Here is a 13,633-nt window from a genome sequence, read left to right on the forward strand (position 1 = left end):
AAAAAAAAGTCCAAACTGAGATTTTGATAGAAACTGATAAAATGAAAGATTTTCTACAGACTCGGTTGTTTTCAACTCGGTCACACTAAGGAAAGTCTCTTCCCTGAATTTCACAGCTATTTCATTTCCCCAGTAAACTTATTCTGTACGTACTGCTCTTTGTTTTGATCATGCTTCGCATGCATACCAAAAACATCAACTCCATATTTCTGCTACTTCTTAAAATTACGAGATAATTAGATTCTGCATTCGAAAAGAAAGATGTTTTCACGGCTAGTAACTTTTATTCGAAAATATTCATGAAAATAGTGTTGGACAAAATATTTGAAAACAGAAGCAAATCTTTACATTAAACTGACATACCCATCTACGAAAATTAATACGATCGATTTCTATATCTTTCAGAGCCAAAAACATTGTTTACTTTGTACATATATTCCCAAAATATTCATTTAATATTCATTTAATATTCTTCATTTAATATTCTTAGCTTTCAAGACATTTACACTGAATCGACACGCAAAACAAATGAAAAGACACAATATAAATACATTACACAAAATGATACTTCACTGCCTACTGTTGTGGTTAGCTATTTTTACTTTGTTTTATTTCTTTGGTGCTTAAACTTCTCTGTGCATGGAGATTGTGGCCGGCATCGAGGATTTACGCTCTTCGCGACCTCTCTTACAGCTCGGACCCACTAAACAATCTAGCACAGGTAAACATTCACTTACATATTGACATACTTAAACCTAAATCCCTACTCTAACTATACTAACTTAACCTAAACAAGCATATATATATATATAAAAAAAATCACACATATATTTCACAAAGCACCATCCTTATTTTGTATTTTCTATTTGTTTCGCTACCACATTCAAACCGAAGACGCAGTGGTTACTTGCATTCGTGTCGCTCTGAAACTTTTAAGTTTCTTAAAGAAGAAGAAAAGGTATTTACTAGTAATTATTAAAAAAAACTGAAATTTCTAAACTTGATGGGTATCAGATTTAAAATATTACGAAGGTTTAGCCTATTGTCGAAAGTTTTCAGTTACCGGTACGCAAAATTCATGTACCCTTGCACTTAACAGTAGCCGTGAATCTGACACTTATATACAAAAATCAACGTTTAGAATCATTTTGTTTCAAAACCAAAGAAAACATGCCAAAATAAATAAAACTTAATTTCGAGCAGTGTTACCGAAAATGAATACTTTCAAGATTTTTGGGGAATCTAAAACATCTTTTCTTCACTGGGGGAAAATGCGTGTGTGGTACACACATTTTCTTGAGGTTACGACAATCGCTCTGTACTGAGATTCTAGCTTTCTTTTCCCCCCCATCGAATGAAATCACGATGTCACATTGCCCGAATCTGTATGTGTGCGGCGCTGAGGGAAACTTTACGCACTTAACACTTCATGTTATGAATTTCACACATGCACCAGAAAATATAATCACACATGTTTGTTTGTCGAGACAAGGAAATTTTGAAGCCAAATACCTGGAGTGAGTTTTCACTTGCACTGGTTCCTACTTACGTGATTTCATCTCTTGAACAGAGACTAAACGGATATATTAAAAAAAAGTTTACTGACGAACAAATCCACTCGAGTCTTCTGGGAGACTCTTCAACTGTGGTCCCAAAATAATTTGTTGATACCACCTACTGCAGCACCGATCTAAAAGCCATTGAACATCACTCAACTTCCTCTTCTTCGATGCCTGCACAACGACTCAATATTCGCTCTCCGTCACCGTCTCCTCTAGCTTCTCTTACGTTCTCTCGTTGACCGAGAACGTAAAATTTGCCGATGGGCTCAATCCGTAACGATAGACAACTTCCATGCTAGTATTCCTTATGCAATACGAAATCACTTCACAATTTTGAATATTATTGGTTTAATAATTTTGTTAAAACACCAAGCACAGCACGTTTATCTCTGCTGACAATTTCTAATACTCGCCAAAACGAGGAATTTATCACAGTTTAACGTAACCACAAATTATTCCACAATTTCTGCAGACGCTAAACACTGCACGTCTGTCTCCTGAAATGGCTGACGCCGTAAGACAAAGAATTACATGAAGATGATCCCTAATTGGAAGATAATCGTGACGTAACTATCGGATGATAGGCTTCTGTGTGAAGATCAAAGAAAACCGAAATCTCAGCCGCAGCTGTGATTGTGGATTATCCAATCAAATAATTTACTTCGAAACAAAGAGATGCACCAAGAAGAAATTATGGCTGACTTTCTTAATTTGGAATTTTGAAGAAGATTTTACGAAATAAAATTTTTAGCTTTCTTGTGAAGATTCCCTATGCCGAAATATGAATAGAAATGAACTGAAAACCATTGAAAAAGCTGGAATATACACTTATTTGTCTAAAATAATGATATATACTTGGATGAATGCGTAAAATATACAAAATATAATTAATATTCATGTAATATTCATATAATATCCATTGAAACGATTTGTTTTACAAAAATTACACAAAATCTTCGACCTACGGTTTTCCTGCTATAAAATAAAAGTTTTCTCTTACATTCTAAATAAAATTTAAAATTTCCCTGCCAATATACAAGGTGCTCAAAAGCACCGGGCCATGTTACGTTATGCTGAGCATAAGGTAACATCTTGATGATCCTACATGAATATACAATGGAGACGAAATTAACTTCCCAAAAGAACGCTGTTTTACCTCCAAGAGGTATACGGAATGTTTATCAAGTTCAAACCACAAACGCTAAGACCAGTCTTGTGTAATGTATCATACATCTCTTCTGCAGATGACACAGTGTGTCCCCCTATTATCATCTGCCCATTACAAAGAATTCCTTTGGAACTATCTTGGAAAGTTCCTAAAGCATGGGGCATAGGCAGAAGTGACAACGGCTGGATGAAATCAGAAATCTTCTGCGAATTTATTGGAAATGTTTTTCATCCGCTTGTAGTTCAAAAACGAGTTCCTTTTCCAGTTAGGTCATAAGACTCACTTGACATATCAACTTTCAAGATAATGCAAAAAACTTTGGATTGTTTTAATAGTTTTGTATCCGAATTCGACCAGAATCCTCCAACCTACGGTTGTATCAGCTTTTAGGCTTATAAAAGCTGGATGGAAGGAAGCAGTTTTGAAGTAGCGAAGATCGAACCCATATCAGGCAATCACGTTAGCCTCTACAAGGCCGAAAAAAGTTCGCAGCAACATCAGTCGATGCTGATAATTTATTTTCGACATTCGAGGAATTGTACATAAGGAGTTTGTTCCACCTGGACAGAATGCCAATGGAAAGATTTAGTGCGAGATTTTGAAGAGAGTGAGGGAACATGTTCGGTGCAAACGGCCAGAGCTGTAGCAAACGAAAGAGTGGTTGCTGCACTATGACAATACGCTCGCGCACACCTCGCTTGTTGGTGGGAGTTCCTGGCCAAAAACAACATGGTAACGGCTCCTCACCCTCCCTATTCCCCTGACCTAGTCCCGTACGACTCCTACCTGCTCCCGAAGAAGAAAGTCGAGTTGAAAGTGCGACATATTGTCTCCATTGAAGACATCCAAGTGGAATCGCAACAGGTCCTTGACACACTTCACCCTGTGGACTTCGAGGAGTGCCTCCGCAAGTAGAAGCAAATGCCGGAAGAGACATTAGTAAGTATAATAATCCTTTGAAGGTGACGGACGACATTATTAAGTATAGGTAGCACCACATACAATGAGAATGCACATCGAGAAATAGAACTTATGGGTAAACACTATCAGCTTTACTCATGGATTTGTTGAAGATTTAGGTGATAGATGAAAAAGGAAATTTCCTATACGGATAAGTATATTTGCTGTTACACACCAGCGCATCACATTAATTCTTAATAAAGTGCAGATTTATTGTATGGATTCACAGATTTATAAAATTTAAAGAAAAAATTTGTAATAATATTTTAATAGACTAGCGTCTAAATGACCTAAGTATGTCGTGTTCGTACCTGTGAGATGCGTTATCTACGTACAAATACATTAATGAAATTCGATCCTCTTACGCACGGATTTGCTTAAAAGGCAGTTAGTAACCACAGCATACAGTTAGGGTTAACCACGATATTAACTTAAATAGTACAGCAAGCGGCTTGGAAACAACAACTACATAGTGAAGTAGGGTTCACTCGAGCAGAAGGTCCTCAAATAGAAATTTTCGGGAAGAAATGAAAGTGTGAATATAAGTACCGTAATTACTTTCAGTGCATAACATATTGAATTGAATTTTGAGTGATAATGAAAGTATTGTGCGTTCTTTGACTATCCTTGTTTGTGCGTACAGCCCCATCGCTGACGCGCATGCTATACTGACACACTCCCTTACTACCGCTCGGGCATACTGCTGCGCTCCTGCCCTGACTGTTACATAGCATTCGTGCTTTTTAGTGGCCACAAGTCCACACTGCAGTTATAGTGAGCCCTCCTGAAAGAAATACAAGGCTCTAACCTAACCTGAAAATCTAAGAAACGTGTCAAAATTTGGTAGAACCATCTGCTTGAGTAATGCCGTGAAGTCAATGTGCTAACACGTAACTCTAGAAGTGTCTGAGAGTTAAAGGATCCATATAATTTTGAAATTTACGTTAGTAATGTGTAATGTTACTTTGGAATTCTAATATGCAATTAAAAAAGTATAGGAAGAAGGCTTTAGTAAAATACAAATACATAATTCTTCTCGTTTCTGTGTATACCCACCTTCGCGGACAGGTCTGCTCCCTAGAAAAGCACCCCCTCCCTTCCCTTCGGCCCACTCCTGCTGTGGTCCTGCTTTAACTTGGTCAAATAGCATTCGTGCATTTTAGTGGCCAACTAGTATAAGTGGTTAGTGTCTTTTGCACAATAATTCTTATATACGTACACTGAAGCCCTCCTAAAATGAATCTGTACAGAGGAATGCAAGTCCAAATCCTAAAAATGATTATTCAAGATACGAAAAGTCAATTCACTGAAAAAGAAGTGTATCAAGTGAATCTGCACCAAAATAACCATTTTCGGCGAGATTATAGCTATAACATTGGCTGTTTTGTCCCATGTAAGGGTAAAGGTATGAGACGAGACAAGTACGTCACGTCGCACCTTTGACCGGAATGCATGGACGTGCTACAGCAGACGAAACAATTTTCGGCTACTGTAATTGGTAAACACTAGTCCGCGCAGTAATACAACATTAAGTTACACGGTTTGTTTTTGAAGGCTGCTGGCAATATGAAAATCGCTTTACGTTATAATACATGTCTGGTGCGATCCCGATACATTTCAAGTACCTATACATTGGTCTTTCAAAGTAACATAACATTCATAGGCTAATTCTTCCGTAAATTTTACAAATCTATCTTTATCTAAACTGGGACGGCAATGTATTTTTAATGTATCTATGTACAAATCGGTTATTTGAGTATTGAAATAATGGCATTTTCATTATCTTTTGAAGAAGATTGATGAAAATGGAAGCAGGGACTACGTCATTGCCCTGTCAAACCTTGTACACCGTACAATTTGGAATGAGTTTCTTGCTTTTATTTAGTTCTTTTTCTTTTCTGCTTTTGATTTTGGTATGTTCTTTCAGAAACATAATTAAATTATGACCATATATAAGTTTTAAGATAACTATTCTGAAGTTTTAATTTAAGGAGTATGCCAAATAAGAAACTTCTACCCACTCACTTTGTAAAGCGATTGTTTGAAATACGAGCATTTAGGCTACTAATTTTAGTTGTATCTATACATATGTGTGTATATATACTAACAGGCTTGTGTATAGCCCGCTCCCCCCAGTTCTTTGTCACCGGAACTGGAAGAGTCACTACTACTACTGCTATTACTACTACTACTACTACTACTACTACTACTACCACTACAACTACTACTACTACTTCTACTACTACTACTACTACTTCTACTACTACTTCTACTACTAATTCTACTACTACTACCACTACTCCGACTAGTACTACTACTTATATCGAGAACAGAACCCAACCAACCCCTGCGGGGCTTCTAACCCGTTCCTACTACTAGTACTACTAGTATTGCTACTAACTACCACCACCACTACTTATACTACTACTACTACTACCACTACTACTGCTACTACTACTACTACTACCGCTACTACTACTTATACTAAAGTCTCCTTACCACAAGATTTACATCTTATATCTTTATAACATGTGATTCCGATTCACTTTGAACTAATATGAACCGTTAGAATCACTATGATTCATTAAAAATAACTGGGGGGAGCGGGCTATACTCAATCCTACTAACAAACTTGGTAAATAAATTGAGCAGCAGGCTTATTAGCGGCATTACAAATATTAGAAACAATCGAATAGTATTTGTTAATTGGATTTACGAAGAACAATTCTCCGGAAACTGCGTACATTTGTTGATGATGCAGCATAATCTACAACCCGTAGCACTGTGTTCATAAACGACAGCCAGAAAATGTTTCCGGTATTTACATTTCTATACTCTGCAACATCTCAATAAATGGAATCTTTGTAAGATATATTTATAGGTTAAAATTAAATGAAACTTTAAACGTGAAAAAATATTTTTAAAATGTTAGGTAATTCGTTTTACGTAACGGTTTGTCATCGCTTACATAAATTCTAGGTTCATTTCACGTCAATTACTTTGTAACTTGTATTTGGTAATACAAGATACAGACATGATTCCGTTTAATACTAGATGTTTATTCGTTTAGATTATCCATAATCACACTTACCATATATGATCCGTTTTCATCACTGAACTCTTGCGTATCTGGTATTGAGAAATGCATTTTACACACCCTTTGAAAGTAACATATCACACTCTGGACAAAAGTAAATTACTCCAGCTACAATATTTGGTGTTGTCATATGCTTAACAAGTATATACAAAGATTAGCATGCGAAGTCTTCCCTATTCACGACGAAAAAGATCCATATGTTTGTCCAAAACAAAGTCAACTACAGAAGTTCCAGCCATAACAATAACAATAGTAATGGTACACTTCTCACTTTTGTTTTCTTTTCAAGGAGCTTTGCACTCTTGCTGCCCGGAAATTACTCTCTGATATATATCCTGTGCATCATGATTGCTTAAAACACAGTAGAGGACAATTCATAGGTTATCATTTTGTTCGTTTTCCCACAGTTTTCGTTAAATTCCACGTAGAAAATCGCAAAGCAAATTTTTGGTAGTCATTCCGTTAGTCTTCCCAAAATTCTGCATACAGCAACTAGTGTAAATTAAGAATAGTCCGTCATATTAAGAAAGCATTTTTATTTCACTTTTCTCACTTTTAACGATTACATAGGACATTGTGGACTGTTACTACATTTGCACATGTCCAAATAACTCCGTACATATTGATAATATACGTGCAAACTGATATGCCCTGGAAATGATTACATGCTGACAACAGGGGCGTCATTTCAGACTTCACTTGAGGGGGAGCAAAAGCACCACCGACGTAAGACTTTCACGTTTTGTGTGTATTAGTAGACAGTCGATTAACGTATGTGTATTCCTCAAAATCTTGGGGGGCTATTGCCCCCTTCTGCTCCCCTAAATGATGCTCGCGGCTGACAAGGGCGCCGATTTAATGTAACTTTGGGGGGACATTCAGATGTGTGTTTGCCTCCAGACAAGGGTTTAAGAAGGTATATATCACTAGAAGGACTGGAAAAATTTACCCCCACTAAGAACTAAGCGGTCAATTTGACCGCTACATTATATTTGAAGGTGGAAGCGGCTTATTGGCCATTTATTGGATATCTTCTGTGGTATTATTTTATGGTACCCGATTTCCAATTTGCTAATAATAATTTTTAATTTTATATTTACTTGATAATAAGTAACTAGAAATAAAAATTTCTACTTAGTATAGTAGACTTTATTTTTACTACAGTGTTATAAGTATGTAATGTATACAGATATGTTATGTATTTCTACGATAAGGAATATACATTTTAAAAAATCTTAACCCTGTGTATTTATTTTAGATTTAATTTTGAAGTATAATTTAAAAATGGTACTTTAGAAAGGAAATTTGGAGGTAAATGTTTTAGATTACCGTAATGTCCGCAGATTGTCTGCAAAATTATGACAGTCATATGCAAGAAACTATTTTTTTCACTATAAGAGTACAACTATATTTGAATAAATTTTCAAATACTTTCATTCACCACAGTATATCTATTGCGTAGTGATGGAAATCGGTTTTCGTTTTATACGGAAACAGTTTACACATAAATCAATCACTTTTCTGTCGCAGTCTCTTTTTCAAATTGAACAATCAATGAGAAGCACACTTCTTACAAAAACACTTGCTTTCTGATTTTACCGACACACTTTCCAAAACACACTTCTTACTATCTTGCACACATCCGTAATTTTATTGCCATTACATAGCAGAATTTAGCAATATTTTCTCTTCTTGCATTGTGGTTGCTCATCATCATCCGAGAAATTGTCAATCTAGTCGTGCACATTCTCAGCTTTAGTCAAACATTCTGCGAGCTGTCTCAGGAATTGTCTTCTTCTTATATATCTTTCCGTTACTGCCTTATAAACAATCCAGCAATTGAGACATGCTATATCCATCACATCATAAAACACATGAACCGGCTACCTCCTGTTGGGTTATTTTACAGAACATTTCCGAAGCATCTGGTCAACGATATCGACATCAAATTTGGTTTTGTTGCAACAAAGTACAATGACAGGTTTCTTCTTACCTTGTGACACACGAATTCCCTTATGCATAGTACTGAAAATAGCTACACTCTTGTTCCTCTCGTATTTATATACTGTCAATGTGTGATCGCTACTTTCTTTGTAAATGTCAGTGATATACAATTCCTTATATTTACAATGGATAATAGAAAAGTTAGTAACAATATATATCCGCACGTGCGCAAAGTGTTATTACAATTGAACGAAATTACGGACCATTAATTGCTAATAAAATGTTTTCAGTATCAGTGTAAGCAAACGGTCAAAATGACCGCTTCGTCCTTCTGTGAGTACTGCGACATAACGCTCCCCTAATGACGTGACAGTCTCCAAGATTTTTAAACATAGTCTACTCTATAAATGATACAAAGTTAAGGACTTCCAGATTTCTAAGTAAAATGCTTAGAGAATAACAATAGGAAAAGTTAGAAAAAACTGTCAAATTGACCGCTCTGTCCTAGTGTTAAGAGGATTATAGGACAAATTGAATACGTTACGCTAATTATTGCAGGCCTATATTCGTAAAAAAAAACATACACATACAGTCATTATGAAGGCAGGCCCAGCAATTATAGAATTAACTATGTTTGTATAACGTTAAACGAAGTTCGCTAAAGAATATTATATCCTAGTAAAAATAAACTTTCTGCTGTAACTAAAAAGTAAATTTAGGGAAGAACATGGAGCCCACATGAGCAATAGGGAGCCGGTCCCCAGAATGGGAACGATACTAGAATGCTATTTGACGCAAAATACTTCTAAACCAGACCTATACTTGGATGTAAATGAAGACGAACTCACGCGTGTAATGTAAAGTTAATTTGAGAAAAAAGTTACATGGTAAAAGTAACAAGACCAAGTTCTTTTAATGTTGCATCATCTAGTGAGTGGAACCGAAGTTCTGTATGTAAATTTGAAATCAAAAGAAGCTGTTGCATTACGAAGTGTACGATTTCTGCAAAAACCAGTGTAGTCATTGTAAGCACCATCAGGTAATACGTGGTGTGATGTAATAAAAATGTTAAAATTGTATACAGTAATAACATTTATGTGTCGTGCGTATTTTTTTAAAAAAAAATATTTGGACGAAGACTTATTTAAGGATAATATATTTGTACCGCATAAAAATGAACAGAAATCAAGACTTATAATGCAATGTATGAAATAAAATCTTTGGGTTTTACGTCCCACGATTATACCGTTAGGTTAAGGGAGATTATGATAAATAAATGAAATGGTGGAATGAAGAAAGTGGGAAAAAACGGGAGAACCCCAAGAAAATCCACGCACACGGTGTTTGTCCACCACAAAGTTCACTTGGCGCAAGCTGAGATCGAACCAGGGACTCCATGCACCAGAGGTGAACGTTCTACCACTAAGCCACCGCGGCCCCATAATGCAATGTATTTCACAATTAATAATATTGTTAATCTCCTCTCTCTCTTTTTAAACACGCGCACACATAAAACAGAAAAACGAAAGTAAAAAGCAGAGTAGCAGGTTGAACTTGAAACTTTGTGACGTCAAAGGTATGTGGCCAATAAGAGCCATGTATTTGATGAACCTCTTGGATTCGGCGAAAATGTTTCTATTGTGCTGCCAAAATGTCTTGAGCCGTGGCAAAAATGCGAACTAAAGCTCACACCCTCACACACCCACGCGTTGAGCCAATAAGGGTTCAGCTGTTGCTAAGCGAGAGAAAGAGAGTGGAATACCTTCAGCCGATAGCAGCGCTTGCAACGGAAGACTAGGGATCAAGTCAATGTGGTATATTTATAGTACTACATGGAAAAAACAGAGAGATAACAGTGCTGCAGCCACAGTCCTAATTTTGATCTCAAAATGTATGTGATATTTGATAGTATTGTTGGTAAATATGATGAAGGAATTTTTCATTTCACGGCCATATTTCTTTCGGAATATAAGTTGAAAATTTGATACGCTGAAACATGATATATGAGACCTGGGAGATATACTTAGGTTTGTTAGGAGATGTAGATAACCAAGTAGAACAAGTTTAATTGAGATTATTTATTAATTATTTGGAAAATTGGCACATTGCATTGTTTGGATCCACATGGTACTGTTTTCTTCTCAAATTATGGGGGCGTACTCGTAAAACGTTTGATATCGGGACAGTTTCGAAGAACAGAAACGATTTAGTGAAATGTGTATTTTTTTTAAATAAAGATTTTGTGATTGCTCTGAAATGAAAAAACTGATCCCTTTGTATCTGGATATCGTTTTACAAATTTATTTCTTATTGGCAGTGGCGTATTTACGATTTTGTTTCGGGGGGCTTTACCTGAAAATGTGAAAATTTTGCAAGATATTTCACATACTTTACTATAGTAAGTAAGATTTCGGGGGGCTTAAGCCCGGAACCCCCCTAAATACGTCACTTCTTATTGGAATTTGAAGGTTGTATGCACGAAACACACAAAAAAGTATGCAAACATTTCATTGTTTTCTTTGTTGGATTTTCTTGTAAATACCTAAAAAATATCATTTATATAACTAAAATAACAGGGTTCTAGTATCAAAACCTACCATATCCATTTTTCAATTCCACTACTATATCGTTGCTACGCCTCGAGGATCCGCTATCTGACATTTTTGTCGAAAATAAGTTATGTCGTGCAAATAAACCTGGAAGCTGTGAGGCAACGTCTCTTATAATGCGATAAGTGAATATTCAAATGGCAATGAAAAAATAATAGGAAATTAAAGGTTTCAGGTTCTCATCACGTACGTACTGATTAATGTATACAAATCCACTGTGTGCTTATAAAGGCGCAAAAGGTAATCCTACATGTACTATGTAAACACAGAAATAGTAATATAATATTGTTGAAGCAAGCTAACGCAGAAACAATTTTATTATACTTTCGTGTAGTGTTGTAAAAAAAAAACGGTTTTTTTTTCTGTGAAGTTTTTTTCAATAAAAAACCGTTCTTTTTCATGTTTTTTTTTCAAAAATCTGTTTTTTTTCTGGCAACTATTATTTATTGATTTATGTTGCAGATTATTGAAATAATCAACAGAACTTGAGTCGAAGCCCTCGTAACTTACAAATCGTTTGTTTCTTTGAACCTATACGAGCAAAACTGTGTGATTATTCCTTTCGGTCCCAGGTCATTTTTGGTGTTTTCCTACATTTTCAGTTAGTGACTTATTGCTCAAAAACTATTCATTCGATTGATATGGTTAAGGCCTTGTTTTTAAGAAAATGGATGTGGCTATTTTTTGGTGTAAGTTGCATTGCAGTGTTACCAACGGGTGGGAAATTATTGAGGGAAATGTAGGGATGAAAATTTACAAAAAATTCCCTAACCGAATTTCAAAAATTTTTTGTATCTAGCACCACTGCTGCTATATGGGTTCAAGTCACCTAAACAAATCTTTGGTGTGTTGACAAGGTTCAGTGAAATCCTGAAGTCGCTGGCTTCCATTCAAAGAGGGAAAGAAAAAAAATATCTCATACACATGAAATTTTGACACTTTTTACGCCTCAGAGGCAAAAATCAAATATGCCGGGATACAGCTTCTCTAATTATCCTATTGAAACTTTTTATGGTGCGTTCTGTAGAGCAAAGAGGAAGCTTTCAGGTAGTTTCAGGAGAGGAAACAGTACGTTTGTTTCAATGTAGCCAGTAAGAGGGTAATAATAGAGAGGAAAAGGGAAATTTTCCGAATTTTTTACCTAATAGCGGGAATTAATTGTTTTGGCTGGAAACGCTGCCATCAGACAGACAAAAGCTATCTGAAAATAAACTGTAGTACTCGAAGAATATATCCTACAAGTATCATGGCGATATATAACAAAGTAAACATGAAATTAAAAAAAAAAACTCTCATTCTACCTCAGAAATTCACAATTTTCTTACAATTTCCAGAACATAGTTTATTATAAACCTCAACTGTACTTCCCCTAATTATTCTAGTGAAACTTTTTATGGTGCGCTGTGTAGGCTAAGGATGAGGCTGTTAGACACTGGTACATTTGTTTGAATGTAGCCAACAAGAAGGAAATAATAGAAATAAAAAAGGGAATTTTTCCCAAAATTTTCCCCTAAAATCTGGAATTAATTTTTTTTGTAGCTAGCAACACTACTATCAGACACACATAAACTATCTTAAAATAAGCTTTGGTATTCCTCTAATATATCCTACAAGTTTTGTGACATATCTAATAAAGTAAGCATGTCAATAACAAATATCTCATTCTACCTTAAAAAAATCACAGTTATCTTTTCAATTAGAGAACAAGGTCCACTGTAAACCTCAACTGTATTTCCCCTAATTATCCTATTGAAACTTTCTATAGTGCGTTGTGTAGAGCAAACACGAGACCTCCAGATACTGGTACATTTGTTCCGATATAGCCAACAAGAGGGAAATAATAGAGACAAAACATATATTTTTTCCAAAATTTCCCCCTAAAATCTGGAATTAAAATATTCTGTAGCTGGCAACACTGCAACCAGACAGACGCAAACTATCTTAAATTGAACATTGGTACACCACTAATATATCCTACAAGTATTATGGCGATATTTAAGGAACAAAGCTTCTAATTATCAAAAATATATTACGGTAAAGCAGGGGTGCCCACAAGGGGGGGCTATGACGCAAACTGCGTCATTGAAATATTTGGGGGGGGGTAAAAATCTATATAAATATGTTTGATGGGGGGGTAAAATTAATCGAAAAGAAGATTTTTTTCATGGAAGAACACCTACGGATAGACAATTGGGGGGGTGCGTCATGGACATAAGGGGGGGTGGGCACCACTGGGTAAAGAGAAAGGCAAGGAAAAACTAGAAAAATCAAGGGCTAGAACCTAAATACAAAT

General features: G+C 35.8%; 1 protein-coding gene across 2 annotated transcripts in view; it reads right to left on the reverse strand.

Annotated features, from left to right (window-relative positions):
• Snx17 (sorting nexin 17) overlaps positions 1 to 7,092 on the reverse strand; it is a 57,879-nt gene extending 50,787 nt beyond the window's left edge. The window contains exon 1 of one of the 2 annotated variants that reach the window (XM_081755827.1): positions 6,782 to 7,092. In XM_081755827.1, the coding sequence (XP_081611953.1) occupies positions 6,782 to 6,838 (57 nt within the window). In that variant the 5' untranslated portion in view covers positions 6,839 to 7,092. The remainder of the gene's footprint in view (positions 1 to 6,781) is intronic. The other variant, XM_081755826.1, reaches the window with a different exon arrangement.
• Between the last annotated feature and the right edge of the window lie 6,541 nt (positions 7,093 to 13,633).

Source organism: Thermobia domestica, chromosome 4 (genome assembly GCF_964235325.1).
Source record: "Thermobia domestica chromosome 4, izTheDome1.hap1.1, whole genome shotgun sequence".
Taxonomy (NCBI): domain Eukaryota; kingdom Metazoa; phylum Arthropoda; class Insecta; order Zygentoma; family Lepismatidae; genus Thermobia; species Thermobia domestica.